At 34.6% G+C, this 22,107-nt stretch overlaps 1 protein-coding gene across 4 annotated transcripts in view; it reads left to right on the top strand.

Moving 5' to 3' along the window:
- Positions 1-22,107, top strand: part of LOC131669076 (glutamate receptor ionotropic, kainate 2-like) — a 1,402,504-nt gene that overhangs the window by 948,241 nt on the left and 432,156 nt on the right. For all 4 annotated transcript variants that reach the window (XM_058943701.1, XM_058943682.1, XM_058943691.1 and 1 more), the window contains one exon: positions 19,822-19,959. In XM_058943701.1, the coding sequence (XP_058799684.1) occupies positions 19,822-19,959 (138 nt within the window). The remainder of the gene's footprint in view (positions 1-19,821; positions 19,960-22,107) is intronic.

Raw genomic sequence — 22,107 nt, 5'->3', positions numbered from 1 at the left:
TCCCATTCTCCTTTTAATGGCATTCATTATTCTCAATGTTTCACCAACAGCGCTCTAGCATTAATTATAAATCAACCATTTAGCCAACCATCATCGGCAAAGAATTCTCGAAAATATTATGAATCCCATCGTTAAAAAATTTCCGAGAGACGTAAAATACAGTATCAACTGAAAAAAAAATTGGAGACACCAACAGGCAATAAAACTGTAAAATCAAAAGCTGGAACCGCAGAAAGGTCTAGAAAATATTATGAATCTCATCGACAGAAAATTTCAGAGAGACGTAAAATGAAGAGTCAGGAGAAAAAGAAATTGCAGAAAACGATAGTCGTTAAAACTTCATCTATAAAATCAAAAATTAATATGAAAATTCTTAAAAAAATAAAGCATACAATAGGTTCTTTGAGATATTTACAATATAAACAGATGGCACGTGATATAAAAATAAACAAAATGAAGTATCATCTTTCAAGTAAGACTTCTATTTTAGAAAAGCGAAAAAGATGCAGACTAAGAACTCAACAAATCAGACGGAAAAGTAAAAAAATTACTGTACGTCATGGCACTCGACACATTTTACAATCTAAAGAATATTACGTGAATAGTGTAGTTAAAAATATGAATTGTCCTTCTTTATCGGCATTAATTGAAGCTGAACAAATAATTACTGCAGTCGTTTATGCAAGAGATCAGACAATAAACCAAGTCATTGTTTATAAGGAAGTGTAAAAAGAAGTTTTCGAAAAAAGTTGAAGACGACAAAGAGAATGCTAAAGATCCTTCATTCAAAGTACAAAGCAAAGAACATTGGAATAAATTCTTACAATTACACGACCCCATCACAATTGCAAATGCTTTTATCTGCGTAAATTGCAAAACCAATTTAGATAAAAGTTGTATGCCTTCTAATTGTATTTTAAATAAAGTATCCAGTGATAAAGTTCCTAGTGAAATAGCTGTCCTTAACGATTATGAGAAAATATTGATTCAACGAGCAACAGCATTTCAAACAGTCGTAAAAAAGGATACTGTTATGAAAAAACAATTACCACATTATGTTAAAATTGATAAAGTTGTAGGTGGAACATTTCATTTACCGCTTTCAATTGAAGAAACTTTGAAAAATATATGTCCTCCAGCAGATGCTCTGATGAAAGATCAAGAAGTATACCTACTAGTGAAAGGCAATCCAACAAAAAAAAGTCATGTGGGAAGATTATGTAGATGTTCAAAAAATATGGAAAGCTCTACATTGGCTCAAGTCAAACAATCCTTTGTACGAGAATATAATTATTCCAACTAATCCAGTAAATCTGTTTGATGATTTGAAAGACTGTAGGGTTGATGATGATGAAAATAAAAGTATCGCTGATCATTCAAGTGCAAATAATGTAAAAAAGAAAAAAAATACAGAGTGCTTCAATGAGGGACAGAAAAATGAAAACCACAAGTTTTTCAGAAAAACCACAAGTCCAGTTGCAATATTGTAAGGTTGACGAGAAAAATAAAGAAGTGATTGATCATCCAATCGTGAATGATGTAAAGATGGATATGAACATTAATTGCCCAATCAAGGATAAAAGAAGTGATGAAAAGATTTCGGAAAAACCGCAAGCTTTATTGACACAAAAATACCCATCTGACAATTTCTATAATCAATTTACAATTTATCCTCTACATAATGAATCAAAAAATATCGATGACATAACATTATATCAAATGTTGAACGTTTATGCCACTGCTATATACACGCGGGAAAAGCAGTTGGATCTTATGTGTTTTCCCGACTTGTTTCCGAACGGTAGGCATGGCATGTATGAAGAAAGAGATTTCCATTTGAGAGAATCTGATTTTATTAATAGCAAATTGACTTCGAAACATTCACGATTTAGATTGAATAATCAGTATCTTTTCCATTTATTATACAATCACAATCGTCGACAAATTGCTGCAGGAGTATTCCATAAATTAAATATTGTCAATCCACATTATAAATGGACAGCTGGGGACTTACAAAATTTGAAAAAAGATGATAATCTTGAATCAAACATCAACAGCATTTTTTCACGTCTGAGAGGTACGGAAGCATACTGGAAACAACCAAGAAATGAATTAAATTGCATGATGAGAGAGTACGGACCAGCAACATTTTTTATTACATTCAGTCCTGCTGAATGGATGTGGTCGGAAGCTGGGGAATACATTCGTATAGTGAATGGTTGGAGCGGTAAATCAAACAGTGAGTTAATAGCTGCTGATCCGGTTTCTGCTGCTAGATTTATTAATAATAGATTTGAAGTAACGATGAATTACATTTATTCCTCTGAAAATCCAATAGGCAAGGTCCTACATCATTATTATGTGCGCGAATATCAAGGTAGAGGACTACCACATTTTCATCGTATATTTTGGATTCAAGACGCGCCAATATTTGGAAAGGCTTCGAATGAAGAAGTTAAGGACTTTATTCTGAAATATATTACTTGTCGTATACCAGATAAACGAATATCGCCTAAACTTCATAGACGAGTAATGGCTTATCAGCAACATAAGCACAACAATTACTGTATGAGGAAGAAAAAAACAAAATGTGGTTTTATAAGTGCTTGTCGTTTTGGGTTTTCACGACCTGTCACAAAAGAATTAATCTTGAGAAATGTAGACGTGGCTATAGCAAATAAACAAAAACTTAAAAATAAAAGTAGATTTTATGATCTACCTAGAAATTTGGAAGAACAAAATATTAATGATTATATGCCAAATTTATTAGTAATGTGGGAAGGTAATATGGATGCTTAGTATATTGGTGAGTCATCTTATCTTCTTACGAAGTACGTCTGTTCTTACGGTACAAAAGGGGAAAAAAGTTCGATTGATTTCGATTTGTCTGAAATGAAAAATAATAAATCATTATGCAGTCGCTTATGGTCTATTGGCCTTCGAAGCTTGAACCACAGAGAATGTGGAGCAATTGAAGCTGCTGATACACTTTTAGGACATCATCTCCACGCTACAGATAAAGATACTATGTTCCGATGGTTGAATACAAATATTGTTCGGAGTAGAAGACTTAGATCTTTTGCAGAAATTAAGCAACTAGCTCCTGATTCTACGGAAGTTTTTTATAATAATTTTATCGATACTTATTATCCAATTTGCCCTAAAAAATTAGAAAACCTTTGTTTGTATGATTTTGCAAGATGGTTTGATGTAAAGAAATCGAAACCGAAAATTAATTGCGAGTTCTACAAAATAGGTGAAGATTTATATTGCGTTAAAAGAAATAAGCCATATTTGATAAACCATTGTAATCATAATCCAATAACACAACCAATATTATCCAAAGAATATTATCATTCATTGTTATTGCTTTTCTTACCTTGGAGAATTTTACGTCAACTCAAAGGATCAGAATCTATTTATTTTGAACATTTTATTAAAATAAAAGATACCTTGGCAGATGCTATGCGATATCACGATAAATCTGAAACCATTCGAGAAGCGATAGACAATATGGCAAAACTTATTAAAAATCAAATGATTCAGAATAATGAAGACAGTTCTCCCCAAGGTGATTTACCTGATGGGTGCATTCCAGTGGAAATAGAACAAGCTATGAAAGATTTTGAAGATGCTGCTGATAAAGTTGTGATGACTACTGATGCGCTTGAAGATAATATAAATGAATTCAATCCGGATCAAAAAAGAGTATTCACTAAAGCCAGAGAGGGTTTATTTAATGACACAAAACCATTGCGATTGGCTATTTTTGGATCAGGTGGTACTGGAAAGAGTCATATAATTGAAAGTATTGTTGCCTTAAACAAATTGCATCGAAAAATGAAAACCTTGATACTGGCACCAACGGGTATAGCGGCTTATAACATTAACGGTCTTACAATCCATAAGGCTTTACAAATACCCGTTGAGCCCGGGACGACAGCAAAGTACAAAGAACTCTCCAATCCTGCACTGAAAAGAATAAGACAGTCTCTTAAAGACGTTGATTTGCTTATCATTGATGAAATATCGATGGTATCTGACGTTTTATTTATGTACATCAATTTGCGATTAACGCAAATTAATAATACATCTGAAGTTGAAGATGGTTGGTTTGGCAAAGTAAATATTATTCTTTTCGGTGATTTGTTGCAACAACCACCAGTAAATGAAGACTTTGTTTTTGTAGAATTAACCAAACAAAAAGTATTAAAATACGTAGGGGCGGTAGGCTCATATGATTTGTGGTCACTTTTCGATTTTAATGAATTAACAATTAATATGAGACAAAGAAATGATAAAATATATTCTGAAATTCTAGGTAGAATTCGAATGGGCATTGTAACCAAATCAGATATTGAAATTCTTGAAAAAAGAAGGTTGAAATTTTCAAACGGTGATTGCTTAGCAATAATGAATGAATTATGTGAATCGTTAGAGAAATTACCAGCTGATGCTGTTTGTTTATTACCTACTAGAAATATGTGAAGAACTTAAATGATGCTATGTTACGTAGAATCGATTCGGAAGAAATTGTGTTAGTAGCTAATGATTGCTTCAAATGCCCAAAATATTTGATTAAAAAAGTTGATAATTTACTTGATAAAGATAAAGGTAATGAGTGCGGAATAGAACGTGTGATAAAGATTAAAATTGGATGTAAAATTATGATTCGAAGAAATATTGATGTTTCTATTGGATTGGTGAATGGATCTATTGGGACTGTAATATCAGTTTCTAAAGACGATGCAAAAAATATTACTAGTGTCAATATTCGGCTAGCAAATGGCCAAGAACACTTGATATCGAAGCTCGAGTATCAATTTATTATTATTAAAACTGTTTTCATAACTAGGCAGCAATTTCCAATTTGTTGTAGTTTTGGAATTACAATCCACAAAAGTCAGGGGTTGAGTTTAGACAATGCTGTTTGTGATGTTCGTATCACTTATAAATAAAAATAATTCGAACTCTTGTAATGTAGCTAATGAGTAAGAATTTGTTTCCGATGATTTTACTCTAATTTCAAGATAATAAATAAATGAAACAAATATAATCATTAAGTAAATCAAATATATATAAGTAATTGCAAAATATTGAGGAAAGTCAGACAATGCCCTAGTTTCTTATGGTGCGAGTTGTCCCATAAGCAGAGCTAAAGTCTTTCTTGGATAGGATATAATTCGGCCCAAGTTTCTTATAGTGCGAGATGTTCTATAAGTCGAGCTCAAATTATAAGGAAAGGTTAGTCTTGCTTAGTAAATCACAATGAGAGAAAGAACTTAGGTGTTAATCCAAGTTTATTCAAACTCATGCGCTCACTTTGCAAGGCTAGAAGTGAATGCTCTAGCCTGTGCAAAGGTGGGCCTATTTATACACAGATTTTCCCGCTTATTATTGCAGGAGAGATTTCATCGAAAATTCGAGATACATTCGCGAATTTTGAGAAATGGTTTTTCTTAATTTACAAGTAAATAGCCATTAATATTAAGTTTTTAACACGTGTAAATTTTACAGAATTAGTTATTTGTTGATTTTATACAATATACAATTATCGCCAATAGTGTTGTCAAAAGTTATTAACTAATAAAGTTAATTAACGTGATATTACATTATTTACAATAGAAAATTGTTAAAATTTCATATAACCTTAAAGTTGATTAATTTTGGAAGTATTTTCCAAAATTAATTATTTAAATTAATTAATAACATTTGAATTATGACTAATTTTTCATATTTGTAACGGTTTTCTTCTAATCTTAATATGCGATTATTAGATTAATTATCTAAGATTTCTAAATCATAAAATTGTCATTATCAAGTATTAACTTAATATTTTCGTTCTATATATAGCTTATTGTTTAAATAAATTATTATTTGTTTATTTATTAATAACAGTTGTTATTTAGCTGTTATTAATGAAACCAATTCTTACTCATGTTCTATGCTTATTCATTTTACATATAAATTATTTATATTTTTCTAATATTTCATATGTTAATAAATAAATTAACTTTACATATCGATATTCATTATAAATTTATAATTAAATGAGATATTGTGAATCTGTATGTTAAAATCTATATAATTGATACTTTGTTATATTCAAATTATCTATGATTAACATATTTTTCTCAATATTATGGTTCAGTATATCTATGTCTATTATTTGTGACGTCACGCTATTTGTTTTGACTAAACTCTTATTTGTATACAGTCGCGTAAACAGTGAGGTAGCGCCGCTTAATGTATTGTTTTGACTAACAGATAAATACGTTAGACTAGTAGCAGTCATTTAATAAACAGCTCATAAATAGGACCGTTACATGTTGTTGAAGCAGGAAACGCCATATTTAGTGCTGGCCAAACGTACGTAGCTTTATCTAGAGTTACAAAATTCGAGGGATTACATTTAATAAATTTTGACCCTTCTAGTATATTTGCCAAAGATTCTGCGGTGATTGAATATAATAGAATTAGAACAATTACTGGATCGCATGTAGAATTAATACCTATCCCGGATAAAAATCAAAATAAAGAATTTATGGTTAGTGACAATAAATGGCGTGTGCCACTCAAACACTTGATAGGTCAAGCAAATCCAATTGATGACTATTATTGGGATAATCTCAGAGGACTGCCAAATGGAGATAACTTTTCTTCATATGCAAACGCGTGCATGCAAAGTATATTACATTGCGATGAAATACGTCTAAAATTAATGGAGCAGCAAAATGTGGACACTCTAAAATTTTTCTTCAATCAATACATTGCTAAAGATTATACAGACATAGAAGGATTAAGAGATTTCATTAGTCAAGAATATTCGCTACCAATGGTACATGATGCCTCGACATTTTTACAAGATTTATGTGAAAAGTTTCAGTTATTTAAAATATATTTTGCTCACGAATTACATGCTATCATGAAATGTTTCACATGTAATAGATGAGATGAAACAGTAATAAATGAAAACTATATACTACAGCTCCATACATCTGATAGTTCTAAAACACATACGTTACAGGAAATTATTGATTATAATCTCGGAAATTGGTCAAAAACCGAAGCACCTTGTGAAAAACCTTGTATATTAACAATGAATCAAAGAGTAGATCTTTCTTTTGCCAAAATCTTATTAATCATAAAATTTCCAGTTATTAATATTAAAATAAAAGATGTACCAAGATCAAAAATACTGATAAAAAATAGATACTATAGTGTAATAAGTGGAATTTTTCATGCGAGTGATGACCCCAAAAAATGTAATTATTACAATATGCTTAAGCGAGATAATCATTGGTTGAAAGTAACTGATTCATACGTTGAAAAAAAACCATGGCCAAAGTGTGCTAAAGGAGCATACTTATTTATTCTTCGTGAGATAGTTACACCGAAACATATAAAATAATTTCAAAAACTAGTTGTTTTATTACTCTTTTTCCATATATGATATAATTTAATAACGAATTGAAACGTTCTTTGGATATAAACCTAAGTACCTCGAATGAGATCTTTGGCCCTCACCCCACACACCTTTCAAGAAAGGTATAAAACCGGCAGGCGAGTAGGTATTGGCATCTTATTAACATCTACATATTTTTCAGATTATTGTGAGAAAATGATTTGTGGATTTCGTTGACCACTAGGTGGCGTTTACATTGCTTTCTTTTACTACTATCTAGTTAACTAATTTCAGTACACTATAAATTCAGTTTCATTGATCTTTCTTAAAAGATACGTGATCATTCAGAGGCTGATGATGCTTACTTGTATTTATCAAGTCTATAATAATGTTCAATTGAATTTAATTGAAGGTGAATTACTTTGTTGTCAATATCAAATATCTATAAATATTGTAACAATCTAATTAGATAATATGTGTGTAATAGAAAAATCTCAGTGTTAAAAAAATATATTTCCAAGTTCAGATAGTGTTCGCGAGGTTATTTTTAGTAGATCGGTTTCTTCTAAAGAAATCACACTCGCTAGGAAATGCCGATTTGATCGAGGAGTGATAGGGTCGCTGATATGAGAGATGTCACCGTCGTATAGAATACCCAGATTTATTCAACTTTACTTTTATACAATGAAGAGAGTATAATTAAATAAATGAAAACACTTTCCCGAATTCGCGAGACCACACGGAGATGACAGAAGGGCTCTCCCGTGAGAATCACCCAGATGCGAACGCCAACCGCGATCTCCTCGCCAGACTGAGAGGCTTCCAACCTGGGGACGACAGCGCTGCTTGACACGAGCAACCAGACAAGTCACTGTCACATCAGGTGATCAGGCGACAGGGCTGTTACGAAGATGAGCAGGGACAGTTGCCGGAGGAATCGTTGTGAAGCAGATGCTGGAGCGTTCGCTGGTTGTTCGACCAGATCTCAGGGGAGAAGAGGGGGCAAACGCTGCACACCCCAGTGATAGACACGCCGAGAGCTCACTATCACCGCCGTGTCGAGAGCCGGAAGTAGAGATGACCGATCCGTTGGTGATCAGGAACAGAACTGGCTGGTCAGCTCGTTTTTCTCTCAGGCATCAACTCTGGTGAGCGCCTCGACGCCGTCTCCCACTCCAGTGAATGGGTCTATGGAAGGGGTACCAGAGTTCCTCCCACCTCTGCGATCGTTGACGAAAACCATCATGCTCGCTGAGAAGTGCTGCCCTCTTGAAGTCTGCAGAGGACGTAGTAGCCTGTTTGCTGACGTCACCAAGCGAGTTGGAACATGTAGCAAAAATAGGAATACAAAAAAAGAAAACAAAAGTGTTATTAATTCATTAAAAAACAGGAAGCAAAACAGAAAACAAGTTTATGGACAATCGTTGACCCTTAGGTGAAACCGGTGTAAATTCTCTTCGAGTGACGTCACGACCTCCTGTTATGCAGTAGGCCAAAATAAATTTGGGCAAAAGTGACCTTGCGACGTGCATTCCGGCCCGAACAGATAGGGTGTTTGGAGTTAAATACAACCGCTTAGCGTTGTATTTAACACCATCGTATTTCGCTCACATACATTGTAGCTTGGAAACAATTTCAATTTCATGAATGCATGCAGCCAGAATGCTCTTGAAACATGGGATTGACATCCATATCGGACGTAGTAAGGGAATTATAGCAATACAAATATTTATTAGAATATAAATATAACAATTATGGACTCGATAAATATAAGTAAGCATGATCAGCTACTGAATGATATGACGAGGTTCAATCTTATTAAACTTAAGATGAACTAAAAACACTTATTATCTCGACAGATATACCATTTTATTCGACATAAAAAAATGAAAAAGAAATGAGTATAATGTAGAAGAAATAGTACCGTATTTAATATAATATACGAATAAAGTATAACGCTAAGCGGTTGTATTTAACTCCAAACATCCTATCTGAATGTGGAAATATATTTTTTAACACTGAGATTTTTCTATTACACACATATTATCTAATTAGATTGTTACAATATTTATAGATATTTGATATTGACAACAAAGTAATTCACCTTCAATTAAATTCAATTGAAAATTATTATAGACTTGATAAATACAAGTAAGCATCATCAGCCTCTGAATGATCACGTATCTTTTAAGAAAGATCAATGAAATTGAATTTATAGTGTACTGAAATTAGTTTACTAGATAGTAGTAAAAGAAAGCAATGTAAACGCCACCTAGTGGTCAACGAAATCCACAAATCATTTTCTCACAATAATCTGAAAAATATGTAGATGTTAATAAAATGCCAATACCTACTCGCCTGCCGGTTTTATACCTTTCTTGAAAGGTGTGTGGGGTGAGGGCCAAAGATAATGTTTAATTCAAAAACTACAGTCTTTTACGGACCGAAAGTCTAACACACGCGAATAGGATTTACAATGATTAATAATAATGCGGTAAGAGAGAGAGGGAGACAGAGAGAGAGAGAGAATTCGAACTTTGCCGCGAAAACTAACGCTCGGCGCGAATATAAAAAAATAACAATCCTGATAGACAAAATACTCTCGCTCGTATTTTGTCGCGCAATAAAAGGGAAGTGCACCTACCCTCCGGTGCAATTACGGTGATTAGCCGTAATCGTTGAAGAGAAATCTTTTTCTGCCAACGGTTTCCTCCTGATTAATCAGCTGCGCTGCCTCACTGGAAATCTGCTGCTTTGCTTGCTGCCACTGTGATGCTGCTGTTGTGATGCTGCTTGCTATCACTCGTGCACGCCCAAAAATCCAGGAAACTTTTGATTTGCAAACAAACGGCGAAACACTGTGCAAAAACTAAATTGGCGGTACTCTCGTAAAAGCAGCTGAGGCTTAACTGACCTTTCAAACACTCGTGCACCCTCTCTCTCTCTCTCTCTTAGTCGTTCGTACTAGCATCGTGAGTGTACCGAATCGCGAATAGATCGATTAATCGAATCGATTACCGTTGCAATAGTTAAGTTTTTAATAATTGATTTTATGCTCATAGAATAAGATGAATTTTTATGAATAAAAACAATTTCATTTAAGAAAAACAATGTATATATTTACTATTGACTACCCCTCGCCCCCTCCGCTTTAATACTTAATTAATTAATGAGTAGTATATACATACATACATATATACACGTATGAATATAACATATATACGTACATACATGAATATAACATCTCCGCCACCGCTGGTCCCAAGCCTGGATCCCCGTTACTCACGAAGCAGAGAAGGAGAAGAGGGAGGCGTAGCAGCCTCATTAAAAAATTAAGATTCATCTGGCCCAAATGATAAAATTTTTTTAAAGGGTCTCCGTTTAAGATAACGGACTTCTCCAAGCTGAAGTTGTAAAGCGACCCTTGTTGATGTAGCTTAGTTGGCTCTTAAGGGTAACAGAGTCTCAAACGGAGCCTTGGGAGTATCTGGCGAAGCTTTCGCGTACTTAGCCCTACTGCAGCAACTGGGGTTCTGCCGAAGTGGACTGATAGTTCCCTAGGTACTTGTGTAAACAACAATGAACCATCTTATCAAAATAAATAAGAAAAATAAAAGGATCAAAATTCAAGAAGCTAACAAGAGCTTCAGGAACTTGAAAAAACGTTTTAAGGAGCTGGTGGAGTTCATTCTCGTGAAAAAGAACATTCACGCAGAACTGAAAATCATACGAGTAGCTAGAAATATAGACAAAATTTTCGAAGAGTATAGTGGACAACGGTCAAAAAACTGTAAATTGATTCATAAGAAACAGACGCCAAGGAATAATGAGACCTAAATGTTGCTTGTCCTCAGAAGAGAGGTAAACAAAAAAACTAAGCAACTAAGCACACAAAAGCAACGGAAACCAGAGAGGAGGCTGCGAAACCAAAAGCCTCTGAACGAAAAGAGGCGAGGAAGAAGGGAAAAGCCAAAGATAAAGTAAAAGGGAAAAAAGAAGACAACAAATACGAGAAGAATAACGTAAACAAGAACACCAAGACCACAAGCAGAAAACCTTCCCTAGCAGCCATTAAGATCATGGCACTGGGTGGGGTGCCGATATTTGAAGGAAGGTTAAGGCAGTACCAAACATAAAGGAGATTGGAGAAAGAGTTACTTGAATACGGCGTACTATAGTTGGGGAATTACTTCTCAAACTGGGAAAACCAGTAATCAGACCCCCAAACATTAAAGAAGTGGTCCTGGCCACCCTTAAGAAGTCAGCAGAAGTCCGCATGCAGACTAACAAAGAAACCCTCAAGATCAGGGATATGGATAAGACCACCACACCTGAGGCAGTGATGGAATTTATCGCTGCGGTCATCGGGTAACAGATAGCTGTAAGTAGCAACTTCAAAATTATAGATCTTTACAACGGCACCCAACTAGTGCACATCCAGCTCCCAGTAGCAGCTGCCAAAAAGTTACTTGAAAATGGAAAGCTGAAAATAGGTTGGGTAAATTGTAGAGTCCAGCCCTATACACTAACACAAAGATGCTACCGGTGCTTCGAGAGTGACCACGTCGAAAAAGACTGCAAAAGCTTCGCCGACCGCTGCAGGTAGTGTTTTAGATGTGGACAGTAGGGGCATAAGGAAGGATACATACATATTTATATTACATAAATATTATAATAATATAATGTAATAATAATATATTATAATATAATGTTATCTTGATATTACATACCAAGACTAATTAATGTGCTACAAATACCACTGCCCAGTGGTCCAAGACCTGCTGCTCCAGCTGATAAAAGAAGATAAGACCGATATTGTCATCATCAGTGAAAATTTCGGTAATCTCGATGAGCCTAACTGGGTAAGGGCTTCCTCAGGTAGGGCGGTTATGTGAGTATACAGTCAGCTACATATATTGGCAGGATTAATCAACCCGACCTAAATTTTACATAGATAGAAGTGGCTGCAATGCGAATATATAGTTGCAACCTATCACCCGAAAAGAATAATGAGTTCAAGAGATCCCTGGATGACATTGCCACCAGCGCGAGGTTCTCCTATCTACCAGTGGTCATCGGAGGAGACTTTAATGCATGAGCAATGGATTAAAGAAGCGTAAAGACAAATGCCCGTGGATACGCACTCCTCGAAATCTTTACAATATTAGCCGATACAGGAACAACCCTGACCTTTTCTAAGGCCAGAAATTCATCTATAGTGGACCTTACATTCGTAGATCTCAAGCTGATGACAGAAAGGTTTAACTAGAGAGTTAGTGATTGGTACATGGGCAGCGACCAAGCTATAGTATACACCTTCCAGCTGTTCAACAAAGCGACAACCCGACGAAGAAAATACAAGCGCAGAGAGGTACGATATACATTTGATCGAGAGTCATTTCTCTGCTCTCTAGAAAGAACATCAGTAACAGGAATAACTGATGACACAGGCAACTGATAACAGGAATAACTGATGACCTGACACAGGCCCTAAAAACTGCATGCGATGCATCCATGGCCATGAAGAACAACTCGAGGGGCTGTCTACCAGTATATTGGTGGAATGAGGACATCACTAGTCTTAGGCGTGAATATTTCACAACCAGAAGACGCCAACACGGAACGAGCCTAATTTCCGGGCTATGACTGAGAAATATGAACAACTGTAATCACTACTCAAAGCCGCTATCAAAATAGCCAAGAGACAGTGCTGGCGAGACTTCTGCGAGAAAGTAGAAAATTACCCTAAGGGCCGGCTATATAAAATGGTCATACAAATGATCAAGCCTAGGAGTGGTATACCACTAACTTGCCCAATATTCCAAAGAAAACAGGTCTAATACTAATTGATGGAGACAACGAGTCAATGGAAGTGACCGAACCGGAACTGAAAATAGTCGCCAAGAAAATTTCCACTCACAAAGCACCAGAGCTGAATGGGATACCGGGCATTGCTATACGGCTGTATTGAATTCTCCCGATATAATTGGGAATAATGCTATATACTTACGAGGAGGGCATTTCCCTATCCAGTGAAAGCTACAAAGGCTGGTGCTACTACCCAAGGCAAACAAGCTCTTTGAGCAACCTTCGTCCTGCCGTCGGCTATGTATAACTTTGAATTTCGCACCAAAATTTTTTTTTAATCAAAAGATTTTATAGGGCTTCAAAGAATAAACATATTTCTTAGATACCTGAGGCTTTAATAAATCCTCCAACTATACCTTTGTATCATCAGATTATAAAAACTGAAGAAGAAATCAAAATCCTTCGGAAATTTATAGAAGAATCGAAAAGTCAAAGCAAAAGAGAAATAGAGTACATACCTGAGTCCATATCGAGATAATCAATACAAGAAATATGAATGAAGATTTATGTAAATGTCTCGCGCCCGTTCAAAAATTACCAGTTTTAGTAAAGAACAATTTATTTCAATCAATAAAAAAAAAGAAAATACAAGTGAAGGAATCACGAAAAATAGTTATTATCGATTATATTATTATCAATTATCGATAAAAAAAGAGATTAAATCTTTCTTTTAATGCTCTTAGAATTTAAGATCAAATAAATAAATTTTTGTCTTTCAATTAATAAGTAAGAAAACTTTTGATGATAAGCATTTAATTCGTAGTAAAACCTGACGAAGAAGTCCTTCCAATATGCTTAGATATTCAGACGAGTTTTAAGGGCAGGTAGTCGATAATAAAACCACTATTCCATAATTCCGAAGTCTCAATTGAGTGAGTTAGTGCATACTGACCCTAAAAGATTGGACTAGTTCAATAAAGATATCGACTCAATTAATAATGCCGGAGAGAGTAGTCAAGCTAATTCTTTGAACTGTTATACTTTGGTAGATATGATAATAAACATTGTTAGCGACAAATTAGGAGTTATTGAGTCTAAGACTAAATCTACCACAGTATACAAAATAAATGATAACAAGATGGAAGGATTTATAGTTCCATCGAAAACAACTATCAATCTAAAGATGCTTTGAGAAGAAGATATAATTGATCAAAAGCAAATTAGAAAAAAGCAAGGTCGACAGTTATCGGAACCGATTTTAAAACAATAGATGAATTACTGTCTCATTTGTCCGAAATTTATGCCCTACCACAAACTCTAATTAAATAATTAAGTGAACTAGGCAACGAGTATTAGAAAGAAAATCAAGAAGTTCTAACATATGAAAATCGGATTAGAATCCTGACTTCGAGAATCATTGAGGCGAAAAAATAACAAGACTAACTAAAAGCTTTACCGTCCGCAGAAAAATTGAGGTAAGAAGAAAATACTTTTGACTATTTTAAGAGAGGTTTAAAACAAGAAATAAGACCCGATTTATCTTTAGAAGTTATTGTTGACACTGCATTAAAAGAAACAATTCAAGTAGAAAAATAGTTACAATTGCAGAAAAGTTTACGCTACGGTAATAAAACAAATCAATCTAGTTATAAAAAACAAAATTTCAATATATGTCAAATTTACGAGAAAAATGATTACGAAGCTCTGAATTGTAATGTATTGCAACGATTACCGAAAATCGTAGACTCGCGCGAGGTTAGCGAGCGGCTAAGCGAGAGGAGCCGCGTTCGGTCCGTGAGAGAGAGAGAGAGAGCGTAAGGGGCAATGACCGGGAGGGGAGGCTCCGACCGGCAGTATGACTGTGCCACTCAGTCAGTTCGTGCCGATCTAACCTCCGTTTTCCCGAGCCGTTCTAGTTTTGTGTTTTCCTGGTGACATTGCGAACGTGAATGCGGGTGCGTTAGCAGCAGCAATAGCGGCAGCAGCAGCGATAGCAGCAGCAATATCGGCGGCAGCCCTAGCAGCAACAGCAGCATTAGCGACAGCAGCAACAACAACAGCAGCAATAGTAATTGAGGCGGTGCAGCAAGCAGCGGAGCAGCTTATTAGCAGCGGGTTGATCGGATACGGTTGGCCACCGTATCCTCATCGTTCTTGCGGTAGGTGCACCTTTTCCCCATTTTTGTTATTGTAATTTGCGTGCGATCCCGCGCAGCGTGCGCGAGGAAGATTAGTTGTTGCGTGCGGGCGGTTAGTTCGCGGCATTCGTGGTTTTCTCTCTCTCTCATTTTCAGCGTGTGTTGTCATTCACGCGTGCGTGCGTAAGTCTCTCGGCCAATTCCCCGTGTAAATTAGTTACCTCAATAAAGTGCATCTTTATCATTATTTTCGAGTTAGATAGTTGTTATTCGGTCTTTCCTTTGTCCGGAGGTCGCGCCAGTGTTTATTTTCAGTGGATTCGAATTCGCCGTTTGCGTAGCACGAATCGTGCGATTATCGATAGACGCGAGTCGACGGCTTAGGTTCCAGCGGCGGCCGCACGAGCGCTACTAGCAAGGGGCGACAGCGCCGCCAAGCGGTGAGTTGGGGGAACCCAACTCGGAACAGCGAAGAGACTCTGCGCAGGCGCACTCCGAGGCAAGGTAAGTTACTGTGCTTTGAGCACATAGATAGCAAGGCGTCGTTTAGTCGCAATTAAAGGTACGTTTGCATGATTATAGACTAAACGGCAGCCTGTTACAGTATTCATTAGCAAACATAAAACATGCAAATTTTGTAAAAAACCCCGGCGATGAAGAACAGAAATGTTTTATTAAGTTAAGACAGAATAATATCACTTGTTAGATTTGTGACCGAAAAGGCCACAATGCCCGCGATTGTAGAATTCTTTTAAAATATCAGATATATAATCGAACTAGCCATTCGGCAAAAGACGGCATGGCTAGAGTTCAAGTGAATAATATAAATGAAATTACCTGTCAGTTATGCAACCGATCAGATCACTCTGCCAAAGGATTGTAGAACGAAAATTCAGACTTATAAGAGCAACCAGCGATCATTCAGTATGAATGATAGATCTAATATAGAAGATCATTTTTGCAAAAAACGTGGTCATATTATGGCCAATTGCTATAAAAAAAAAGTTAGATAATCAGGACTAGGGAAATGGCCAGAGGTCTTCTCATACATTAAAAGAGATAAGCATAGAAAGCTTTTTAACGATTAGTGCTATAACATGAACCGTAATTGACCAGCCGAATTTTAATTGTTGCTACAGATTTTCCAATTCCTCGTGATATAGTACTTCGAGCTGGATACTTTTTATCGAACAAAGCCATTATTGATTTCAATCAAAGAAAGTTCTTTATGCGTAACTGTACAATAAATTTTAAGGAAATCGAAAATTTTTCTTATATTGGATTTTGCATAGTGTACAATGTTTAAAAGAATGAACCAACTAAAAGAGTGCAAGAATAAAGATTAAAAATACACCTACAGGTTAACATGAATTCTTTTTAGTTGATACATAATCCGAATGTGATATAATAAAGAAAAGTTTAATTTCCTCCGATAATATTATAGATGATTCACTTGTTATCAATTTGAAAGGTATAGAAAGAAAAATGCAAAAGACATTAGGTATAACATTATTATTATTTGGAACAGACACAATCTTTCATGTGGTTGATGACAGTTTTGAGATGTCTCATGCAGACATTTTAGGTTCCTTATTTTTATAAGATTCGGATGCTATCGTGGACTTCAAAAATAATAGATTCAAATCTAAAAATTTTATGGTGCCATTAATAATAAATGATGGACAATTGAAAAATGAAGAAATAGACAAAATGTTACATAACTTAGTACCAATGGCCGAAACCATACAAGAATTACATTCAAGTTTAGCAGTTCAACATATATTTAATATCTTGAAAAATGGAACTTAGGAGGAACTTGGTGTAAAAATCTTTGAGAATCCGATAGACTTTCGTGCTACTAACTTATTCGATGAAGAAATAGAATCTAAACCAAATATAAAAGATTATCTAAATTTGTCTTATATGAATAATGAAGGAAGAAAATACACTATAAAATTGATTCATGAAGCTAAAGACGCTTCCTATTTCTCAGGTGATGAGTTCCTTGGCACCAATGAAGTCATACACGAAATTGATACTGTAGAATTCCTATGAATTGCAAGCAATATTAGTTCCTACGTGCAATGAAAAGAAAATTAAAATTCCATGTAGAAAAACTCTTGTAAGCTAGAATAATAAAAGAATTAAAATCACAGTGTAACGCACTCGTCAGGATTGAACCGATAGTAAACGATGAAAATGGTAGAACAGTTCTGAATATAAGAAAACTGAATGAAAAAACTATACCAGACTCTTACCCTATACCGACGATGATATTAGTGACATTTTCGATCATAGAAGAAGGGCTATATTTTATACCGTTCTAGATCTAGCCATGAAATTTTTTCAAATTCTAATGCATCCAGACCATGCCTATTCGTACACACCTGCAGCCTACAGTACACTATTCGGCCTTTATGAATTTGTTAGAATGCCTTTTGGACTTCAAGGATAAACCAGCAGCTTTCCAGCGATTAATGGATAATTTGTTAAGAGGTCTTCAATGATCAGAATTATTCGTTTACTTCGATGCTATAGTAATCTATGCTATCACAATCGAGGAACATGATCGAAAATTCAAGCTGTTAGTTGAAAGGTTCAGAAAAGCTAACTTGAAATTATAATTTTTACAAATGTAAATTTTTGATGCGGAAAGTGACTTATTTAGGTCATGTAATTAGTGAAAATGATTTAGAAATAGATCCAAAAAAGGTTCAAACAGTTGAAGAGTTTCCAAAACCAATGACTGTTAAAAGTATCCGATAATTCCTAGGATTAGCAGGATACTATATACGATTTATAAAAGACTGCAAAAATTACTATACCATTAACTAATCATTAGAGAAAGATGTGAAATTCGAATGGAATAAAAAGGCTGAAAGAGCATTCAACGAATAAAAAGAAAGTTTGTGTAACGCACCATCAATTTATGCAATTTATTATTTATTATTTATTTTTTTATTATTTATGCAATTTCCTGATTTATCACAAAGTTATAATATTTGCACAGATGCTTTAGGAATAACAATCGCAGATATATTATCTCAGGGCCCAATTGATTCTGACAAACTTATTGTTTATTATTCTAAAGTACTGCGTGGCGCAGAACCTAACTACGGAGTATATGAAAAAGAAGCTTTTGCCGTAATACAGAGTATTAAGGCTTTTAAATCACGATCGTGTATGATCGTCCAATTACGATTATAACTGATTATTAACTTTTAGTTTGGTTTCATACTGCTGATCTTAACACTCGAGTCCATAAATGGCGACTTGGTCATGTCAATTCAAGTATAAGATCATTTATACGAAAGGCAAAGATAATGCCGCCACAGATTCACTCTCAAGAAATCCGAACCCCGTAGATATTAGTATTCACCGTATAGAAAGCCTGAGTACACCAGAACCGTTAATGGAAAATGTAGAAGTAAGAAAAACTAGTAGTCTAGTTAACACAGATCTTGAATTCTTAATAAACACAACTTCAGCGATCAATATGATAAAAATTAGTTCAATTTCTACAGGGATATTAAGAAAGCTAAATAAGAGTATAAAAATATGTGGATTCCTAACTGAAAACATTGCAGTGGAATACATTGTAGAACTACCTCTGCAAGGTCATAAAACAGAATTTTATGTAGTAGATAATAGATATGATATACCCTTTGATGGAATTTTAGGATCAAGATGATTGTACGATACTAAATATAAAGTAGACTTTGATAAATTATGTATCGTACAATCTAATATAGCCACTCCTTTTAGAATAGCGCGGAGCGATAGTAATAATAATAAATTTAGAGTAGTGCGAAATGTTGACCTACATAGAATAAGAGACGATTTGCTACTGTTAAATTTTTATAATTATGAATAGGATTTTTATAATTATAATTATGATGAATGCACTTACCAATTCTTAGATCAATGATTAGAACTGCATGCAAATAAAGTGTTATTAAACGAAAGTTTGTATCTAAAAACAAAGAAATTGATATCTCTAATTTGCTCACTTTGAGAGACATTAACAGACAAACTCATCAAACGTTTGAAATAAGAGAAATAAAATTATTTTCCATTCCTTCAAATTTTGTATAGTTTCAGATGACTTCGCTCCTGTACAAGAAGATTTATTAGGAATTAACTTTTTTACTAAAACTGGAGCATTTATGAACTTTAATATTAAGTTCCTTAAGTTAGGTACAACAATATCACCTTTCACAAGCCAAACACAAAATTTTATTGATTACATAAATTTGAAAATTTTATTGATGACATAAATTTTATTTACGATAAGTATTTTATATACAAAGCTTATAAGATATAACTGAAAGCGATGCATTCTATTATTTTATCTTTAATTAAATCGATAATTTAGTACTCTGACAACTTTCTCTTTAGAGTAGATAAAATTTGTAAATAAATTAATAATAATCTAATTTTTGATAATAATGATTGTCTAATTATATACAGAATAGCGCCAGGGGAATGGATCAATCCACATCCATGCAATCCTAATCCGGAGGAACTTGAAAATAACTTCACTTTAATGAATTCTATGTGGCTGACTATGGGCTCACTTATGCAACAAGGTAGTGATATCCTGCCAAGGTAAAGTTAATTGTTGATTACTTTATATAAAATATACCTCTATTATGGTAGGGAAAAAGGAAGTATGTGAATACAGTCTACTTGAAAAAAGGTTAAGCTTATTGTTTAACTATTTACGTCATCTTGTAGTTTATAGAATTTCAAAAACCGATGTTTATTCTTATTAATTTTATTCTTTGAGCCTAAAAATGATATTGTGTCAGACTTACGGTATTATGTTTTTGTAGATAATCTTCTTTAAATATTTTGAAGTTTACCTAATCAAAAGATTCATATATATAAAAATATTTAAATTTCTACAATTTTCTAGTATTAAAATATAGTAAGATGGTTTCATCATCTTCCTAGACTAAAAAAATATCATAATTACTATTTGAAAACGACTAAAAATTTTGTAATTGTAAGCTCTAATTTATATAATTAGATTAACTAATAAATGATGTTTTGTATAACGAACAGAAGTATAAATTATTAAAAACATATTACAGTTCTTGAAACCTTCCGTACTAGCATGTTAAATAAAAATCTCCATCTACGTACTGGAGGCGCACACAAATTCGAACATTTTCACAAAGAAACTGTGTGATCTTTACAATTCACAATATATTAAAAAAAAAAGCTATATGCATTCGTCAGCATAATATGCATATACTCTTAACTCAACATTAAGAATATAACTTGCTCAATAGTAAATACTTCCATTTTGATCAACCCATTAAACATCATTACTACTTATGGGTTACGTCCCAAGCAAGCCAAATATCGGACGCTGAAATGTTGCCGAAACATTTGCGAGACTTTTAGTCTTTCTCACGTAAACGGTTAACTGCGCGATTCCTTGCTCTCGGCAGCTTGAGTACGGATCGACCTCTAGGCAAAATGTGCATGTCGATGCCGTTTACCGCGGCGAATAAAAGACACGTATAGTCTTCCGCCTAATATGCGCTGTTGACAAAAGCACATCGCGAGAGTGGGAGAGACACAGTTCTACTCTCTGAGGCTTTTGTGAGAGTTACTGAAAAGAATAAGGAACGACTCGCGAAGCTGAACGAGCAATTAGCCCATTGGCCGATAACATTAGTTATCACACGAGTGGGTGGGCCATTGCTAGCCTTTTTTTCAATTGCGGAGAGAACTGGGCACGCACACTCCACGACCGCGAGCAAAACTGTAACGATCTACACGAAACATTTAACAATCTTGTAAAATTAACAGTATAGTAGTAATAAAAAAATCGATACCATCAATATCAGTGAAGTTACATCTCGAAAATTGAGGCAATACTCGTGATTAAAAAGTAAATATTTTGTAAATTCCGAACGTAACATACGATATAGGTGATCTCATCTTGAAAAAAAGTATACGGTTGGATAGGTGATCAGTACCGCAAGGCAAGATTGTCTACAACATTGTTTGATGAACAGTCAATATTGAACGGCTCCTATCAATATTGAATATTTGATTTGTAAGATTTTTGTATAGCGAGAAAACAACAGTTTCGTAAAGATGTATCAGCCAACTGTCTTTCAGTCGATATCCATTTATTTTCATCCTATAGTTATAAAGTTAACTACATAAAGTTGTTAATACTGTAAGGGGTTATCAACGGATACTAAAAAGACCACTACTATTCTTGTAAAAGCGTTCAGCTGAACTTATTACCAGGTCCGGAATCTCCATAATAGGCTGATGAGTTAATTAATTTTTCTCCATTTATCCAGTAACCTTAAGTACTTTAGAAGCACAGTAAGCCACCTACGATCACCAATAAGACACAATGTCAACACGAACGATAAGCAATTATGAACACTATGAAGCCATGTCCGGCTTACCTCACACAGATACTCACGCACATTTATCTGCCACAGTTAACTTCTAACTATCGAAAGGGAAGAGAATAAAAGGTGTCATGAAATCGTCGAGGGATAAGAATGAATTCAAGAGAGAATTGTAAGCTGTGGAAGTACATAGATATGCTATGATCGGGCTATGTGCTTTTATTTTAAACAACTCGTTAATTTTCAAAGTTTCCTGTATCAAGAGTCTATGGACAATTTTTGTTCTATGAAGAAAAATAAAAAGAAAGCAACATTTTGTCGCAGTACTATTAGTTCACTACTGTATAATGAAAACGATAATACGTGTGTG

Source organism: Phymastichus coffea, unplaced genomic scaffold, assembly GCF_024137745.1.
Source record: "Phymastichus coffea isolate CEN01 unplaced genomic scaffold, Cenicafe_Pcof_1.1 PCOF00007, whole genome shotgun sequence".
Lineage (NCBI taxonomy): Eukaryota > Metazoa > Arthropoda > Insecta > Hymenoptera > Eulophidae > Phymastichus > Phymastichus coffea.
This window is presented reverse-complemented; position numbering and strand designations above follow the sequence as displayed.